The sequence below is a fragment of the Chionomys nivalis genome, chromosome 19 (assembly GCF_950005125.1).
Source record: "Chionomys nivalis chromosome 19, mChiNiv1.1, whole genome shotgun sequence".
Taxonomy (NCBI): domain Eukaryota; kingdom Metazoa; phylum Chordata; class Mammalia; order Rodentia; family Cricetidae; genus Chionomys; species Chionomys nivalis.
The window spans coordinates 61,556,910-61,575,775 of record NC_080104.1 but is presented as its reverse complement, the minus strand read 5'-3'; the positions used below and the strand labels follow the sequence as shown (position 1 = coordinate 61,575,775).

The following is an 18,866-nucleotide window of genomic DNA, read 5'->3' as shown; positions in this document are numbered from 1 at the left end:
TTGCTGAGGGAGCAGGCAGACAGACAGGCAGGCATGGCGCTGGGGCAGCAGCTCAGAGCTTACATCTGACCCACAAGGGTGATGCCGAGAAGGCTGACTAGGAGCCGCTTGCACTTTTGACTCCTAACTAGGAGCACTAAGCGTGGGACTCCTCAAGGCCCAGCCACGCCAGGGACACACTTGCTCCCACAAGGCCACGCCTCTTAATCCTCCTAAACAGCTCCACCCACTGGGGACTAAGCACTCAAGCATATGAGCTGTGGCCTTTTCATTCAAAATGTCACACCCTCTTTGTAATTCTTCTCTAGATTTGCTTTTCTAAACCTCTAGTGGAGATTACGTGAACAATAAAAGCAGCTGCCTGGGTCCACAAGAGTCCTGGTGGCTTTCATTGTTTATCCACAAACTGTTCCTTTTCTCTTCCTGTCGCACCTCATCTCCTTGTCCTTACAAGTGGGGTTTGCTCGTGGACCCATGTAACCAGGACCTGCTCTGGGACAATGCTCTTGTACACTGTAAAGATTTGTCACTTATATTGGTTTAATAAAGTGCTGATTAGCCAGTAGCTAGGCAGGAAGTATAGATGGGGCCAGCAGACTAGGAGAGTTCTGGGAAGAGGAAAGGCAGAGACAGTTACAAGTCAGCCGCAGAGAAAGGTGAGAATGCCTTACTGAGAAAGGGCACCAAGTCACGTGGCTAACCATAGATAAGAATTTGGGTTCATTTAGGTTGTAAGAGCTAACTGGTAAGAAGTCTGAGCAACAGGCCGGACAGTTTATAATTAATATAAGCCTCTGTGTGCTTATCTGGGACTGAACGGCTGTCTGCAGGACCAGGTGAGACAGAAACTTCCATCGACAAGCACCCACATAAAAACAGCAATGCCAGGATTCAGGAAGGACCCGGCATCCCCCAAATAACAGACATGCCGATTTTAAGAGCCTATGAGTTTGTCTTTAAATCTCATATAAGCTCTCCTGGGGTCACTCCCCCATTTCTTGGATGGAGGAACCATCACGAAACTTTGCTGCCTCATTTTTTAGCTAAGATTTATAATCCCTCCAGTAATATTTGCCATCATGCCATGGCCAGTTAAGGAGGACAAAGTTCTGGACAACAGCAAACCCTCCGTGGCACAATCTGTTTCCCAGAGTTGCCCGAGGAACGCTGCCACACACTCTGGGGATATGGAAATGAATGCGTGCTTGAAGTTGGTCCTAGGTGAAGTGGAACAGATCCAAGCCGAAGAAGCAAAAACCAACTCTAAGTAGACTTCAACCTCCTGGAAGGACACAGCCATGGGAGTCCAAAGTAGAAGCAAGAATGCATGCATGGCCATAGAAGAGAACAGGAAAGGATGCCCAGAGAGCAGATGGAAGATAAGCGTGAATATAATAATAATAATATAATAACCAACCAGGCTAAGTGAGCCGAAGATAAGCCATTATACAACCCACCAACTGCTTCTAAAGTTCAGACTTGGCCATGTGCTCTATGCTCAGCCACCTGAGAAAGATCATGACAAGTGCTGTGATAATCAAGAGGAATTCTGAGATTGTTGGGGACCTCTGAACTCTTCCTGAGATGTACACTCCTTCACCACCAGGTAGACTTGATGTCTTCCTATTAAATATGCAATAAAGAAGATAGGTAAAAAGCACGGAGGAGGAGGTGGGCGCAAAGTCCCACCCCTAGCCGAGGATCTACATCTACAGGATTTGATAGCGGCCGGGAGAAGGAGAATAGGTGCTCTTTAACAGTGTGACCCTTGGTTCACTGACCACACTACTGGGCAGGCCCCACTTCCCAGTGTAGTTGGGTATGGGAGAAAGAGAGAAAGAGAACATGAGGAGTAAGGAGATCGGGGTAGATCTAGGAGGAGTAGGGGAAGGGGAGTGGATATGATCAAGATGCATCATATGAAATTCTCATAGATTAATAAAAACATTGTTTTTAAAAGGAAGATGACTTTACCTTATAAATTGTATATTTCTCTTTGATTTATATATGTTCCAGGCATATTTAGACCTTGAAGGCACTGCAAATACATTTGACTATTACATATTTTTCCTTTAAAACAATCTTTTGTTCTTTTCCATACTTAAAATATTCGCAAAAAATTAAAAGAAATATTTTGCTAACCTATGCCATCAGTATTCTTGTACATCAAAATGGTTCTCCCATCCCCTTTTCATTTAAAAAATTCAGTGAAGGACTGGGTGTGGTGGTGCAGACCTTCAGTCAGGCAAATCTCTGTGAGTTCAAGACCAGCTTGACCCATATAGCAAGGCCCTGTCTCTTAAAAATAAAATTGTTCAGTAAAGATTAATGGGGAAAAAAAGATGGACAAAGTGAACCATGTCAGGCAGCATCAGCTGAAGATGAGGCTGACCTCAAGTGAGAGGGACAGTCTGTTTGTCTTTTTTAAAAACTGGTATGGACCAAGCAATGACGGCCCATGCCTTTAATCCCAGCCCTTGGGAGGCTGAGGCAGGGCAATCTCTGAGTTCAAATTCAGCCTGGTCTACAGAGTGAGTTCCAGCACAGTCAGGACTATGTAGAGAAATCCTGACTCAAAACAAAACAAAATGAGTAAACAAACAAACAAAACCCCCTTAAACCCTCATTCAACTTCAAAGTACAACATTATGAATGCATCAATTTATCAAGTCAAATCTAGCATCCAAGATATTGGCCCTCTCCAAACAAATCTATCTCTTTTTCTGTAACATATGCTGTTTGGGTTTTTTTTGTTTGTTTGTTTTGTGTTTTGTATTGTTTTTCTGTCTTGACAAAAATTAAAGTCATCTGGGAAGAGGGAACCTCAGCTGAGAAAAAAACACCTCCATCAGACTGATCTGTAGTTGAAGGGTGCAGGGGTATAGGACTGTAAAATTATAAACTTAGAGAATGAGGGCTGACAGCAGCTTTGTCAGCAGCCAAGGGTTAACTTTTACCGATTGCCCTCCTGCCCCTTATAACCCACATTGCCTGGACAAAGGTTAACCTTTAATAAGTTACTCCAGCGTGACTTTCGGTTTCACATTGTTACAAAATCTCTGCAGGAAAACCAGTTGTGCTAGAAAGAGCTGTGAAGTTCCTTGTAAACACCATTAGCTATGTCAATAAAGTTGCAGGATTTTTGTAAACATCATTGAGCAGAAATCTTGTAAGTGAACATTGTAAAATGCAATATGTCTCTAAACTAACCTCAAAATTGTAAAAAATTCCATTGTCCGTACCTAATGCTTACTTCTTGCTATAAAAAAGGACCCAATTTCAGAAGCCCAAACTCTGGCTGTGGTCTCAGCTAGCTGATAAATTTTTTGTGCCCCGTGGTGATTCTCCCACCCCCTAATAAAGTTTGCTTATGGTTTCACAGACTTCGGTGGTCTGTCTCCCATTTTCTGCCTCGGGACCTAACAGCAATCAGTCTGTGGGGCATTTTCTTGGTTAATGATTGACGTGGGAGAGACCAGCCCATGTGGGTGATGCCCTCCCTGGGCAGGTGGTCCTGAGTTATATCCCTCCCCATGGCTTGCTCAGGCTGCTGAGCCGTGGGGAGTGAGCCAGGAAGCAGCTATTTCTCCCATTCCTTTGTGGCCCCAGCTTCAGTTCCTACCTCCAAGTTCCGGCCTTGAGTTTCTATTCTGACTTTCTGTGATCTGCAACGTTAAATAACCCCGTGTTTGCAAAACCCAGCAGGACGCTTACCTCTTCTCTAAACCGCTTCAGGCTCAGCTACTCACTATCACCTTTGGCTGATGGTGGCTGTTAAATTGGGAGCTTAACCCCCAGACCCCAGGCCTGAGAGTTGTATTAGTCTGGACTCCAAAACCCAGCATGCCATGTCCTGACCCGAGGGGTCAGGACCACTCCCACAGGGTATTTAAGATAGCTCCCAAAGGAGAAACACGTGGTCACCTCCCTATATATATATATATATACACACACACACACACACACACACACACCCCACACCCCACCCCACCCCCACCCTCACCCTCACCCTCACCCTTCTGGTTCCCCCTCAGGGCCACCCTAGAGCGCAGGAATCCCATCAAACCTGGATATTTTTTAATTCGGCTTGTTGTGATTTGGCTTGATTGGGATTTTTGCGTAGGCAGAGAGCTTGTGCTAGGAAAAATTCCTAACAACAGCATCCTCAAAGTCATCGCCTTTTCTGAAGAAACGTTTGCACGGCTGCTTGCTGTCCCCCAGAAGTGTAATTTTTTTTTTAAGATTTATTTATTATGTATACAACATTCTGCCTCCATGTATGCACAGATGCCAGAAGAGGCATCTAGATCTCATTACAGATGGTTGTGAGCCACCATGTGGTTGCTGGGAATTGAACTCAGGACCTCTGGAAGAGCAGCCAGTGCTCTTGACCTCTGAGCCATCTCTCCAGCCCTCCCCCCCCGAAGTGTAATCTTTTAGTATCGCCCTCCTCCATTTGAAGTTTACTGGATGCCCATCCCACCCAGATACACCCACACATCCTCTGAGGAGCTGGGAGAAATGGATCGATACCATCCCAGCTCCATCCTTGACACCCATGACGGGGCACACAGCATAACGATATGTTCCTCTCACCTCTTGCCCATCATCTAGGAGAGGCTCCTGTGAAGCTCACATTGTCTAGGTTCCTAGAGAGATGAAGGCTTTTTGGAACCGCTCACTACCTCAGAGAGGGAGCCAGACAGGCTAATCCTGCCCTGCTTCCCAGCTCGCCTTCTCCTGGATTTGTTGTTGGCTCTTTGTAAGCCTTGCTTGAGATGCTTCGGGAGTTTGAGGGTCTGGGAGGAAGCCTTAGGTGGACATTTAAGGGGTTCAGAAAACTGGAGGCAAGACGGTTCCTCCCAGGAAACTTCTGGAGTTTCAAAACCAAAGGTAAAATAAGATTAGAAAAGAGAACTCCAACACAGACATAGAACAGTAAGAATCACATGGTTTGAGGTGCAGCCAAGAGCCGGAGCAACCGAATTCTTTCTAAACCACATGTGTCTAGTGACATGTGTCTCGGAATCCTAGAACCTGATGTTAATCTTATTATTGCTGATGCTTAGGACTTTGGGGTGATCTGTAGAACTGCTTGGATGTCTCTGTTTCCTCGTCTGACAGTGGGTTGAATGGTAATCCTTAGCCTCAATTTTTTGAAATTATCTAAACTAACCTATGGGAAGCAAGGGTGTCTGTAACACACCCATTTAGCCATGTGCTAGCAAGTTCTATCATGTCTGCTGGACACACATGAATTTATCTGATGCTTTGATACATTGTCATCTCCTGGTCAGTCCTCTCATTCATAAAAAAGAAAGAGTTGAAGACATGTGAATATGTTTCAACTTTCTGATTCTCATTCACCCCAAATTTCCTCCGTGGACATTGATTAAATCCACCAAATCCAGCTGGAATTACACATCATGGACAGCTGGGCCCTCCCATCTCACTCCCGTGTCGTGAGCAAGGAGAGAAAAGCTTGCTGTCCTTCAAGCCTGTGGTTGTTCACAATGACAGAAAGACTCAAGCGAACCATAATTAGGCTGGAGGGAGGACTCAGGGGCTAAAGGCACATATTCCTCCAGGGGACCAGAATTCAATTCCCGGCAACCACCTCAAGAATCTCACAACTGCCTGTAACTACAGTTCCATGGGATCTGATGTGCTGGGGAACCTCCGTCAGCCAATGACCTTTAAGAGGCTGAACCAGGGCCGGGTGGTGGTGGCACACGCCTTTAATCCCAGCACTTGGGAGGCAGAGGCAGGCGGATCTCTGTGAGTTCAAGGCTAGCCTGGTCTACAAGAGCTAGTTCCAGGACAGGCACCAAAGCTACAGAGAAACCCTGTCTCGAAAAACCAAAAAAAAAAAAAAAAAAAAAAAGAGTCTGAACTAGGTTAGGGCGTGACCTTTTGGGTACCCAAAGAAAACCCACCCACCTGCCCAGCTCTCTCTCTCTCTCTCTCTCTCTCTCTCTCTCTCTCTCTCTCTCTCTCTCTCTCTCTCTCTCTCGGAGTTAGCTTGAGATTATTTGACTTGTGCCCCCCACACTTTTAACGTGTTTAGTAACATTGATGGCCCCTCTGGACTCCAGGGATGATGGAGAAAGGTCATTGGTTAAATAATAAAGAAACTGCCTAGGTCCATTTATAGGCCAGCCCTTAGGTGGGTGGAGTAAACAGAGAGAATGCTGGGAGAAAGAAGCCGAGTCAGTGAGTCGCCATGATTCTCCCACTCCAGACAGACGCAGGTTAAGATCCTCCCTGGTAAGCCAGCTCGTGGTACTACACAGAATATTAGAAATGGGTTAGATCAATATGTAAGAGCTAGCCAATAAGAGGCTGGAGCTAATGGGCCAGGCAGTGATCAAAAGAATACAGTTTCCGTGTAATTATTTCGGGGCTTAAGCTAGCCATGCGGGCGGCCAGGTGCTGGGGACGCAGCCCTGCCGCTCCTATTACAACACAGGGACACTTGTGCGCATGTGCACAAACACATAAACACAACATACACAGAAAGAAAAAGAGAAAGAGATGCAACCCACACATAATTAAAAATAAAACAATTATTTTAAAGGGAAGAACAAAAACACTAATTTATATCCTTGACATTCTAGATCGAAGATTGTTCAAGCAGGTTGTAAGAGACACAAGAATGAAACAAGTACAGACAGACATTCTCTAACAAAACTGTATATATCACGAAGCTAAGTTAAAAGTGAAAAATGAGCTTTCAAAATAAATCGTTTGGAGAAAATGGCTCCCTTGTAGATGGAGATATTCACTAAGATCATGTGACTTTCAGTGGTTGCCAAGAGATGACAATATACAGTAGAGTATGGAAATGCAAAATTGGGGGCTGGAGAGACGGCTATGTGGTAAGGAGCACGGGCTGCTCATGCAGAGGACCCGGGTTTAGTTTCCAGCACCCACGTGACAGCTCACAACTGCTTGTAACGCTGGATCCGGGCATCTGACATCCCCTTCTGTCCTCCATGGACTCTGCACACATGCAGTGCACACATGCATGCAGACAAAATACCCACACACATGAAATACATTTTTAAATGCAAATCTATTGAGAGTTGACAGAGTCTTTTGTCATTTTGTTTTTGTTTGAGGCATGGTCCTCTGTGATTCATATACTGAGGCTCAACACTGTCAGAGGTCAGCCATGGAGTAGGGGGAGAAGCATGCTTGGCTTCGTCTCTAAATCAGTTAACCATGTGAGTGACCCTCAGATCTGAACATCGGACCTGCTTGCCTCTCCCTGGTAGTGTAGGAGGCAGCTTACGGTGAGAAGTCTCCAGAGCAATCTACAGCTGCTTACTCTATGGCTCAGCCCAGTGCAAAGTCCTCTGGACGATTTAATTCCACTCCTGAAGTAACTGAAGAGCTGGAGATGGCTATGACTTCTGCCTAGACTCCTCTAAAGCCAGAGCCCGGGGGGAAAGCCTGTGTGCCTTCCTTGCGGAGAACATCTCTGAAAATCCAACACCCTGGCCCCAGCAGCCACACCCTTGAGTAGTGGCCACAGTAACACAGGTGCAGATGGTCTCCAGGGCCAGGCTTCAGGGTCACTGAGGATCCCAGGAGCTTCCAGGAACCCACAGCTCTGTCCAGACGGTGAGTGAGGAGTTTGTGCCTGTGAGCACATCTGTCCAAGGGAGGTATGGGCCTGAAGAAAGGGGGATGGAAGTCATAAGGATGTAGTGAGAAATAGCACTTTTATTGGGAAATAAGTAAATGAACAAACAGAAGAGTGAAGATAGACCTGATGTGGGAGTGGTCCACTTCCTTGTGTGACCCCACCCCACCACGCTGAACTCAGGGAATCCAACTCCAAGTTCCCCTGTGAGACCATGGACCCACAGAAAGGCAAGAGAGTCCCCCTCCCCAGCACAGAAAATGCTTGGCCGTTTCCCATGCCCATGAAGAAACTGTTGGCCTTTAGAATAAAGGATCTGAAAGGTCTTGGGGAGGGGCAAGATTGGTGGGTTTTGTCATAAGGGTTTTGTGGGAGACACAGTTAGAAACCTGAGAATAACATTAAGTCTTTGAACGGGGGATTTTCCTGAAAACCTCCACCTGTTGCCTTCCTACAGGTGAACCCGGCCTTGGCCTTCTTCCCCTCTGGAGATGAAAGACTCTCCGGCCTTCCCTCAAGCTGCCTGGCTCCTCCCTCTGCTCCTCCTGGTGTCCACCGGAGTCTCAGGAGGTCAGCGTTCTGCCTTCTGTCCTGTACTTACTGTCTTGTTTTTAATGGCTTCTCTCAAGTAAATGCAATCACTCAGCCAAGAAAATGTCCTCCCTGGGGCTGGAGAGATGGCTCAGAGGTTAAGAGCTCTGACTCCTCTCCCAGAGATCCTGAGTTCAATTCCCAGCAACCACATGGTGGCTCACAGCCATCTGTGATGGGATCTGGTGCCCTCTTCTGACCAGCAGCTGCATACAGACAGACAGAGCACTGTATACATAATAAATATTATTTTTTAAGAAAATGTCCTCCCTGAACCTTTGGGTAGTTTTTATAAAGCTCAGAACTGTGACATCTACCTGAACCCTTGCTGAATGTGTGTGACTTGAGGCTGTTAACGCCTCTGGTGTCTGTCTGTTGAGATATCCTTCGTGAGGTTCTCAGCATGCATCATTTTCTCCTGACTGTGGCCAGCTGCCAGACAAGAAGCTGCTTAAAGGGGAGGTAGTTAGTTTAGCTTGTGGTTTGAGGGTCTGGACCACTGTGACAGGGAAGGCGTGGGGATAGCAGAGCAAAGAGTTTGGATTCTGAATTCTTGGTTGTGACCTTGAAGAAATCTCTTATTCTCTCTGGGACACTGGCCCCTCCTTCATAAAGAAGAAACACCCTCTAGATGAAGTCCCCAGACTCTGGAGAGAACTTAGAAAGGAGATCATGTGAATGGTGTAGTCTGGTATTATCTCCTGAATCTGATGTAAGGTGGCAAATAGAAAAATCAAAATAAAACCCAGGGCTGCACATGCCAGACAACTGGTCTACTGCCGTGGGAACTTCTTCAGCCAATAGCCTTTAAGATACCAGCCCACTTTGGGGGTAGTCTCAAAAGGCTATTGGCTGAGGGAGTTCCCACAGTACCTCCCTATTTTGTTTAACTATCAAACACATGCTAGACAACTGGTCTACCATCAAACACTAATGTCCTTAAATACTGATTCAAAATTCTGTAAGCTTTGTGTAAAAACACTTGTTGGGAGGGTCTGTGTATGTATAGATGTATGTATTCACGTGTGTACACATGTGTGTATATGTATATGCATGTGTGTAAAGTTATCACAGCATTGTTTATAGTAATAAGGTGGAAGTGCTATAAATGTCACCAATTAGGAGAAGCTTGACCGTAATGGTATAGACTGTTAAAGATAAAAGAGTAGGGTATAGCTGACCATATGTACTAAAACAGTTGGGAGTCCGCCATTGCCAAAACTGATGATAATGATTGCATTCGTGTGAAACCGTGATTTCCCACTGCACCGTGGCTTCAGCTGAACTGAAACAGTCTTTCTAAATTGTATGCATGTGGCATGTATGCACACTGACACCAGGGTTACACATCTCAGAGTCACAGGGGACCCCACATCCGGAAGCAATGAAGAACTGAAAAGAGCCTTCCCCCAGTCTAGCAGTGGCCACTGTGGTGCTCCTGTCCTGGAGCATAACTCTCTCTGGGCTGATGGCCAGGGCTGTCAACTCTAAGTTCACACAGAGTTCCCTAGCACAGCTGTCCCTGCCAGAACTCTCCTCAACCCAGAGCCACCTCATTTTAGGCTTATAGGGTTCTCCTTCCCTCCCTTCCTTCCTTCCTCCTCCTCCTCTTCCTCCTTCTTCCTCTCTCTCTCTCTCTCTCTCTCTCTCTCTCTCTCTCTCTCTCCTGCTATTTTTGTGATCTTGGCTATGTTGACAAACCTGGAGAATGTCCATTTCCTAAACTGCACAATGAGATAAGGCCATGTATTTCAGTAGATTTTTAAAAAAGAGGAATCTGACATTTCTGAACAAGTGTTGATGTTGTGAAAGTCCCCCAAACACACACATATACATATATACACAGAGACTGAGACATTTATATACATTTATATAACTATTAAAATTTTATCTATTCAATTTTGATTTTTTTTCAAGACAGGGTTTCTCTGTGTAGTCCTGACTATCCTGGAACTCATTCTGTAGTCCAGGCTGACCTCAAACTCACAGAGATCCACCTGTCTCTGCCTCCCGAGCTCTGGGATTAAAGGGTGCATCACCACTACTCGGCTTAATACTTCATAAAAGTAATACAACGAGAAATATGTTTAGTCCCCTAAACATGAAAATGCAGGACTGGTTGTTGGAAGTCTCACGTCTCTAACTCGCTTCCACAATCCATGTCTGTTCCCCAGAAGTGTCTCAGTTTTTTGTGAAGGGACCAACTGAGCCCATCATGGTCCTGCTTGGGACTGACGCCACCCTGCCCTGCCAGCTGTTTCCTGGACAGAGTGCATCCCACATGTGCATCCGCTGGTACCGTGCCCAGCTCACCCCTGCTGTGCTGGTGTTCCACGAAGGACAGGAACAAGGAGATGCACAGATGCCGGAGTACCAAGGCAGAACCCAGATGGGGACAGAGGCCATCGCCATGGGAAATGTGGCTCTGCATATACAGCAGGTCCAGGCTTCTGACGATGGCCTGTATCACTGCCAAGTTACAGATGGCTTCACCTCCCAAGAGGCCGCCGTGGAGCTGCGTGTCATAGGTATGTGAGCCTGGCACAGGATGTCGGTTGTGATGTAAGACAAACAGCAAACTGTCTGTAACCCTCCTTACACCCAACCTGGAGCTGCCTGAGATCCTGGATGTCCTGATATATGGGTGGGACATCCGTTCCCTGGATGTACTGATGTATCTGTGGGATATTCGTTGCCTGTAGTGTCCAGTGGGAGTACTGTCTGCTATCAGAGGTTAACATCACAGACTTCACATTTCTGAACCTAAGGTGTGTGTGTGTGTGTGCACCAACACACACACATATGTGTATATTTGTTTATGTGTGAAGGCAGAGGTCAACCTAGGTCACTGTTCACCATGTTTTCTGAGACAGGACCTTCAACCCGGCTAGGCTGGGTGGTAAGTGAGCCCCAGAGACCCACCTGCCTCTGGTCCCCAAGCTTGTACCACCTCACTCAGGTTCCACGTGGGTTTGGGGAAGTGAACTTGGGTCCTCATGGTTGCTCAAGCACTCTGCTGACCGATGTACTTGTCCAGTTCTTTGAACCTGTTTTGTATCCTAAAAGATCCCAGGAAGTATATCCGGTAGTAACACTGACACCCTCTGAGATCAACTTCCCGTAAATCAGGATAGAAAATACAATTAGTCCCATTTTCAAGTTTAACATTTCCTAGGTCCTCTCTGAGTCCAAGCACATGCAAAGACGGTAAGCCAAGACGAAACCGAGTCTTGAGGTAGACTCAGTTGACCTCAGCTCCAGGCTGCTCTTCAGTACAGTGAAGTTGGCTTCCTTCCCTCAAGCACTCTGGCCCTCCAAAACAGCAGGCCTCAACCAGGTGTCTTCTCTCCTCAGGGTTAGGCTCTGCCCCTCTTGTTCGCATGACAGGGCCCGAGAACAATGGGATCCGGGTGTCATGTTCCTCAAGTGGCTGGTTCCCCAAACCCACGGTGCAGTGGAGAGACACTGTGGGTAACACTCTACTGTCCTCCTCGGAGTCACAGACCCAAGACGGAGACGGGCTCTTCCGCGTGGAAGCATCTCTTTTGGTCACAGATAGAGCTGTAGGCAACGTGATCTGTTCCATCCAAAATCCCCTCCACGACCAGGAGAAAGCGAAGGCCATCTTCCTCCCAGGTGAGTGAGGGCCAAACTCCCAGGCAGGGGAGGGGGAGGGGAGGGGGCTGAAAGGAGCTGCTTCAGGCAGGTTTCTGACTCTGCGCACCCTGTCAGAGCCCTTCTTCCCCAGGACTTCTCCATGGAGAAGCGCTCTGGCTGCCTGCCTCCCCGTGCTATTCATCCTGTTCAGTGCGATCAGCCTTGCTACCTGGAAAGTGCACCAACACAAAGAGCAAGTGATAAAGAGAAAGTCAGAAGAATTTCAGGAAACGCAACAGATGAGGAAGGAAATGAAAACTGCAGTGAAGAACAGAGGTAGAAACAGGGACAACAGAATAAGTCAGGGGTTCATAGAGAGGCTGGGAGGGGGGTCGAAGCAGCTAGGGAGGCATGGGGAGCTGCACAGAGCGGATAGGTCAAAGGGAGTGGACCTCAGGCTCTGAAGGGCAGCCTCAAACCACAGCCCACGCCTTCCCACTCTGCTCGTCACAATCCCATGCTTCTCCACACCCTTCTTCCAGAGGGTGTGGCTGCTTCTCTGGCGCCTGCTTCTCTTCCTATGAATTGGTCAAGAACCTGCTTCAGAAGGAGCCCTAAGACACCTTAGACTCCCAGGGCACCTTATCGGTTTACAGTGGCCATATGGCCACGCTCATCTCCCTAACTACGCGGCCCCTAAGGGAAGTCAACCCTACCTCATTTAGCCACTCTTCAGATTCAGGGTGGCAGAGACCCAGTTTGAGGGATTTCTCACAAACCGTCCCTTTTTTTTCAGATGACCTCAAGGCTGACTTGGGTGAGTGTGACTTCTCTTCCCTCTCTGGAGCATTTGCTTCTCTCTCTCGCCACTCCCTACGTTCACCGAATGTTTATTCTTTCAGATCGGCGGAAGGCGCTGTACAGAGAAGGTAAGAGACCAGGCATCCTGCACCCAGATGCCCTGATGTCAACTCCCCCTCGGTACCCTCGTGAGGTGGAGAGGGAACTGAAGGGTTTAAGGATGACTGGTGTGGAAAGCTGAGGGGAAGGGGGAAGTGTGAGGCCACAGGTCAACACTCAGCTGTCTCGGGTCTGTTCTGTTGCAGATTGGAAGAAAGCCCTGCTGTACCCTGGTAAGTGCCCCGTGGGCATTGAGTCTTGCCAGCAGCTCTAAAACAATGGGCATCCTATCTGGAAACTTAAACACACGCCTCACACATGCACACTTTCATGGCTGTCAACTTGCAAACTGAAAAACAACAACAACCCTTTTGAGACAGAGCCTCGCACAACCAAGCCTGGATCACACGCTGTGTAGTTAAGCCTGGGTGCGAGCACCTAGGCCTCCTGCCTCCACCTCCCAAATGCTAGGATTGCAGGTGTGCATCACTGCGCCCAGCAAGTTGTGATCATTTATGTCGGGGATTCAAACAATCAGTTATTGTCTGTAGCTAAGAAAAAATAAGAGATAACTGTTTATTCTGTGCACGTGTGTGTGATGTGTGTATGATCGTGTGTCATGTGTGTGCATATATGTGTGTGATGTGTACCTGAATGTGTATGATGTGTGTGTGACTGGGTGTATGTATGATGTGAGTATATGTGTCATGTGTCTGAGTATGTGTGAGTGTGTGTGTGTGCAGTGTGGCGTTCACAAACACACTAGGTTATTCTTTAATCTCATCTGTGCAATTTTCATACATCAGACATTGTGACACACGCGGGGGCACAGCTGTCATCTCTGACCCTGTGGAAGTTGAAAGTTCCCAGGAAACATAAGTTAAAAACCAGGCTGTTACAGGCACTGAGTGCTGGAGGAGGTGGCAGACAGGGGGCCCTCCAGGGTGACAGACAGTTTATAAGCAGCTTCTGCTGAGACTTTAAAGATTTGTTCTAAGATGTACTAGCAGTGCTGGAGAGATGCCACAAGGGCTGGGGAGATGCCTCAGGGGCTGAGGAGAGTCCTCAGAGGCTGGAGAGGCACTTCAGGAGCTAGGAAGATGCCTCAGGGGCTGAGGAGATACCTCAGGGACTGGAGAGACGCCTCAGTAGCAACAGTTACTCTTGCAAAGAAATCGAGTTCAGTTTTCATGGCTTATATATGGCAGTTTGCAACAATCCTCATTCGCCCCCCACCATCCCCCCCCTCACCTGCATCCCCACCCTCACTCCACCCCCAGCATTGAGTCTCTAGGGAACAGTCCCTGAATCAGCACAGAGAGCCACCTGCCTGCGGGAGTTTCTGGACACTAGAAAGTCCGAGGGACTTAGTGAGGCAGCCGTGGGAGGAGAAAGCCCTGGGTCTCCTTTGGGTTCCTTGAGGGCAGCTCTACCATCCACCCGCCTGCTCTGCTCTCTTTCAGACTGGAGGAAGGAACTGTTCCAGCTGGGTGAGTCGGTTTGCTCGCCTCGACCTCTGAGGTCGCTCCTGTGGTTTCATTTCTCGTTTTGGAGATGGGTATCAAGCTGTGCACGTGCCAGACAAACTGCTGAGCACTCCGGCCTCTGGTTTGCCCTCTGGTGTCTCGTGTGATCTTCCTAACAGACAGACATGTTGTTCGGGTTGAGAGTGGGGAGGGGAAGAAGGGACCCTGTCGTGTGACCCTGTGCTGCAAGCCACTGCCAGGCTCAGTCTCACTGGTTCTGTCCCCTTCTCCATACACTGGCCCAGCGTTCTTGTCCGTGGGTTGAACAACAGAACCATGGCCCCTTACTGAGGAGACGCCTAAGGAAACACTGCTCCGAGTGGCGAGAACAGTCAGCTTCCTTTTGTGAGGTCAGCTTGTGACCAGCCCTTCCACAATAGATGAACAAGGCTTTGATTTACCAAGTCCTACCTCACTTCATGCTTTCCCAAGACCTTACAGTAGTATAGACAGAACAGAAGGAGATGAAGAGCTCAGAATGCGCTGTGAGGGCCCATGGCTCAACACCTCAGGAGCATTGCTGCACCAGCCTCCAGACCCAGTTTCTTTAAGACTTTGCCCGTCCAATAGCCTCCAACACAGCGCTAACTTTGAACACAGCGTTATTGGTATCCATACTTTGCAATTGTGGCTTAGTCTCCTCCTCACACCTCCCTTTCCTCCCCAGCTCCTGTGAAGATAAATCATGAAGTGCCTGCCCAGGACAAATCTGGTCCAGAGACAGAGGAGAGCAGCAGAGAGGAGACCGCAGAGCCATCCCTCAGCAGCCCACCAGGAGAGCACAACGTCATCACACTGTACCAGGAAGGCTTCATGTTGGGGAGATACTATTGGGAGGTGGATGTCGGGGACACTGAGGATTGGACACTGGGAGTTTATGAACTGTACACTCAGGATGTGCCATCCAAAGAATCACTGAAGAAATTCAGAGTCTTGGAGAAGAAGGGAGGTGAATACAGGGCTCTTACCTTCTGTTCCCAAAACGTTTCTCTGGAAGAGCCTCTGCTGCTGGAGACGCGACCACTGAAGATCGCAGTCTTCTTGGATCAAGAGGACAATGACCTTTCTTTCTACAACATGACGGATGAGACCCACATCTTCTCCTTTGCCCAGGCCAGTTTCTTGGGATCACTCTATCCTTACTTCACGCGTCATGCCAGGGACCTCTCTCTGTCACACAATCCCAAGTGAGGCACACAGAGAACTCAGTGGGCGGCTGCCGCAGCATGTCGTCTGCAAACTCCAGGACTCTGGTCCTCCCGGGCAGGCACGGGGAACTCTGGCTGGGAGGCGCCTTTCCTGAGACTCCATGAGCCTCTGTGGCCAGTTTCTGGACATCAAGATTCTCAGATTATCTGCAGAAAAGACAGCTGTGCTTTGCATGGTGTTATGATTGCTTCCTTTTTTGATATAAATCTGTTTAATCATTCCTAAGATGACTTAATCCATGGCTTCCTGAATCTGATAGCACATTAGCTCCCTGCTTATACACCGGTGGCATTATTATTATTATTATTATTATTATTATTATTAGTCTTTCTCGTGCGAGTGTCTAATGTCCTCCGGGCACATCCCCAGTGTTACTCTGTTCATGGCTAACGCACCGTAGACCAGCAATGTGCGGGTCAGGCTTTTGTCAATTCGACCCCAGCTGGAGTCACTTGAGAAGAGGAAGCCTCGGTTGAGAAACGGCCTCCTTCAGATTGACCTGTAGGAAAGTCTGTAAGACATCTTCCTGATTGGTGGTTGATGTGGGAAGACCCAACTGTAGATGGTTCCACTCCTGGGCAGGTATTTCTCTTGTTGGAGGCAGAAAGAGAAATTTATCATGTTGCCTAAGCTGTTAATAGGGGAAATAGGGGCTGGAGAAACGACTTGGAGGTCAAGGGCATGTGCCCCTGCTGTTCTTGCGGAGGACCTGAGAAAATTCCCAGCCCCCAGACCCAGGAGGCTCACAACTGCCTGTGACTTCAACTCCAGGAGATTCAATGCCCTTTCCTGACCTCCACATCAACTGTACTCACATGTGCATTCACACACACACACACACTAACAAAAAATTAATAGAGAAAATGCAAGCTTTCACTTCAGCAGAGGAGAGGACGGCTCATTTTCTTCTTCCCCAGTCAGAGCTATGGACGACAAGGGTAAGAAACACCTGGAAGGGACAGTGCTTCGGCTCAAATGAGCTCTGCTGCTCTCGACTAGACTAGAAACCCTTGACCATTCCTTAGACACTGGGTCCAAAGAACAGAACAAATTCATAGTGCCTAAGACTAAACACAAAATGTCCAGGCAAAGTGCAGGAAAATAGAACTCTCAGGATGCAGACAGTCGACAAATCACGGTTGTGCGGAACTGTTACGTCGGAATCCATGTCAAGCACTAGAAGGAGGAGTGACTGATGTTAAAAAACGTTTTTGCAGGTTTGATTTAGTTTTTCTAAACTAACTAAGGATCCAAATTAACTTCTATGGATGAAAACTGTGGCGAGATGGTGATTTTGTTGGTAACGGCTGAGAACACAGGAGAAAAATCAGTCTTCATCCCGTGTCCTCAGCCAGGTGTCAACACCCACAGTTTGCTTCGGGCACTGGCGGGGTCACGCACCTGCTGCAACTCTGGCGTCCTCTAGTCCCGTTTGAATCGGACACCATCTGCCAGTCAGTCAGGCGTCTCAGCTCACCCAGGGCTCCGCTCCACAGCCTCACCCTCCACTCCCATGGATCAGCTGGGGCCCCCAGGAACCCCTCTCAGGTTCAGCTACTCTGCTTGTCTCATGGACTCTGGAGACTGGAGGACCATGGAAGGTATCTGGACCTCACACTGACTGTTCTCACGGGTGAAATCAATCACACTCATGAAAATTCCTGAGGATGCGTCAACAGGAGTCGATCTGAGCAACTGCCGTGAATACACCCAATAGGCTGAGACAGAGTTAATATACTATCCTATACTACTTATCGTTTTAAAATTTTTGTGTCTCTTTTTAAAGAGATCTATTCATTTTATGTATATGGGTGCTTTGCCTACGTGCACGTCTGGGCACCGTGTGCATGCTATGTCAGTGGAGGCCAGATAAGGGGGTCAGATCCCCAGAACTGGAGTTACAGATAGTTGAGAGCTGCCGTATGGGTGCTAGGAATTAACCCTGGTACTCTGGAAGAGCAGCCAGTGCCCTTAATCGCTGAGCCATCTCTCTAGCCCCAAATTTTAGCATCTTATTCTATAGAAAGAATACAACCTTTGAACAATGTAAGCTACTACTAAAACAGAACCAGAATAGGGTTCAACTGGAGCAAACGAATTTGTCTGACAGACTTTGTGTTGCTTTGGTGCATTTTACTTAGTGATGGCTCAAGCAGCTGCAGGCTACAGTCAGGGCACAGACAGCAAACGCTGCCAGCCATTTGTGGGCTGAGGTTTCGTGAGAGTGACCTGAGTAAGCCAGACACTTGCAACGGAGATTTTATGGCCCATTTTGTGCAGCCTCCAGAGCGGCCTCTTGCTTGTGGGGTCATTTCCCACTCCACTTTGCGACAGCGCTCAGGAGCTTGAATCTTGAACTTGTGAGTCTTGAGCTTCCTTCCAGCCCGGCGATAAATGCTGCCCCCGGTGTGGAGACTTCCTAGGATTTATGTTGGGAACACAAAGTCGGTTCAGTCTCCTGGCCACATGGATCAGGAGATCACCTAGCTGGGGATTTCCTGAAACCGACTCCTTCCCGAGATGGTGACTCAGGAAGGGAAAGATGGTGGGGGGGGGGGGGTCTGCTCATGAGAGAGGTGCAGAGGTGGGCGAGGAGTTTCTGGTCCCCTGGCTGCTGTCCCGTCCCTATCTCTTTGTTCTTCCATCATCTCTAACTTTTGGACATCATTGGTTCTGATTGGGTAAAGTCAGTGTGAGTAGCCAATCATCAGCAGAGGAAACCAGCATCATCAGTTGCTGGTTAGAGATTCAGTAAGAGGGTCCTCTTATGAAACTTGTAATTCCCTCCATTAAAAGATGGAAGGAGCATGAGGCGGGGAGGGACTGGGAACTGGGATTGGTATGTCAATGGAGAAAAGAGTGGTTTTTTTTTTTTTAAGAATAAGTAAATAAATGAAAATAATTTTTTAAAAAAAGACACTCAGCCTGACCTGGAGGCCCAAGCCTCCTACCCCAGCACTTGGGAGGCAAAGGCAGCTGGGTCTCTGAGTTAGAGGCCAGCCTGGTCTACATTGTAAAAGCCCCCATCAAACCAACCAACCAACCAACCAACAAACAACAACAACAACAAAAAAACTAAGGATAGTTCTTTTTGAGGTGGGGGGAGACAGGGTGTGGCTTGGTTGGTAGTTCATTCCCTGACCCCATGGACGTCCCCATATCTCTGTGCATGTGGACAGTGCTAACTGGACTCAGTGGGTTGGTAATTTTTTAAAAAGTGAATATGCAGTTGGGAGAGAGACATGTTGGAGGGTCCCACGGGAAGCTGGCAGCAGGTAGAGGTGGGGAATAGAATCTATATGCATTGCATACATGTGTAACTTTTTCAAAGGATAAATGTCTTCAAAGTATCATTTAATTTGCTATTTTAAATGCTTGATCCAGTTGCAGCTGGA

The 18,866-nt window shown here is 47.8% G+C and overlaps 1 protein-coding gene across 1 annotated transcript; it reads left to right on the top strand.

Annotated features, from left to right (window-relative positions):
* The first annotated feature begins 8,139 nt into the window (after positions 1 to 8,139).
* On the top strand, positions 8,140 to 15,453 carry LOC130890424 (butyrophilin-like protein 1). The gene is made up of 9 exons (XM_057794344.1): positions 8,140 to 8,218; positions 10,414 to 10,767; positions 11,594 to 11,875; positions 11,972 to 12,172; positions 12,633 to 12,653; positions 12,739 to 12,765; positions 12,943 to 12,969; positions 14,200 to 14,226; positions 14,930 to 15,453. Exons 1-9 carry the CDS (start codon positions 8,140 to 8,142, stop codon positions 15,451 to 15,453), a joined length of 1,542 nt encoding a protein of 513 aa, XP_057650327.1.
* Positions 15,454 to 18,866: the final 3,413 nt, after the last annotated feature.

What these genes read in the sequence shown, in the direction of transcription:
- LOC130890424 (XM_057794344.1), top strand. Translation starts at nt 8,140, where the DNA reads ATGAAAGACTCTCCGGCCTTCCCTCAAGCTGCCTGGCTCCTCCCTCTG. An exon ending in CGTGGAGCTGCGTGTCATAG is followed by an intron (nt 10,768 to 11,593) that starts GTATGTGAGCCT and finishes TTCTCTCCTCAG; the next exon opens with GGTTAGGCTCTGCCCCTCTT. An exon ending in GAAGGAACTGTTCCAGCTGG is followed by an intron (nt 14,227 to 14,929) that starts GTGAGTCGGTTT and finishes TTTCCTCCCCAG; the next exon opens with CTCCTGTGAAGATAAATCAT.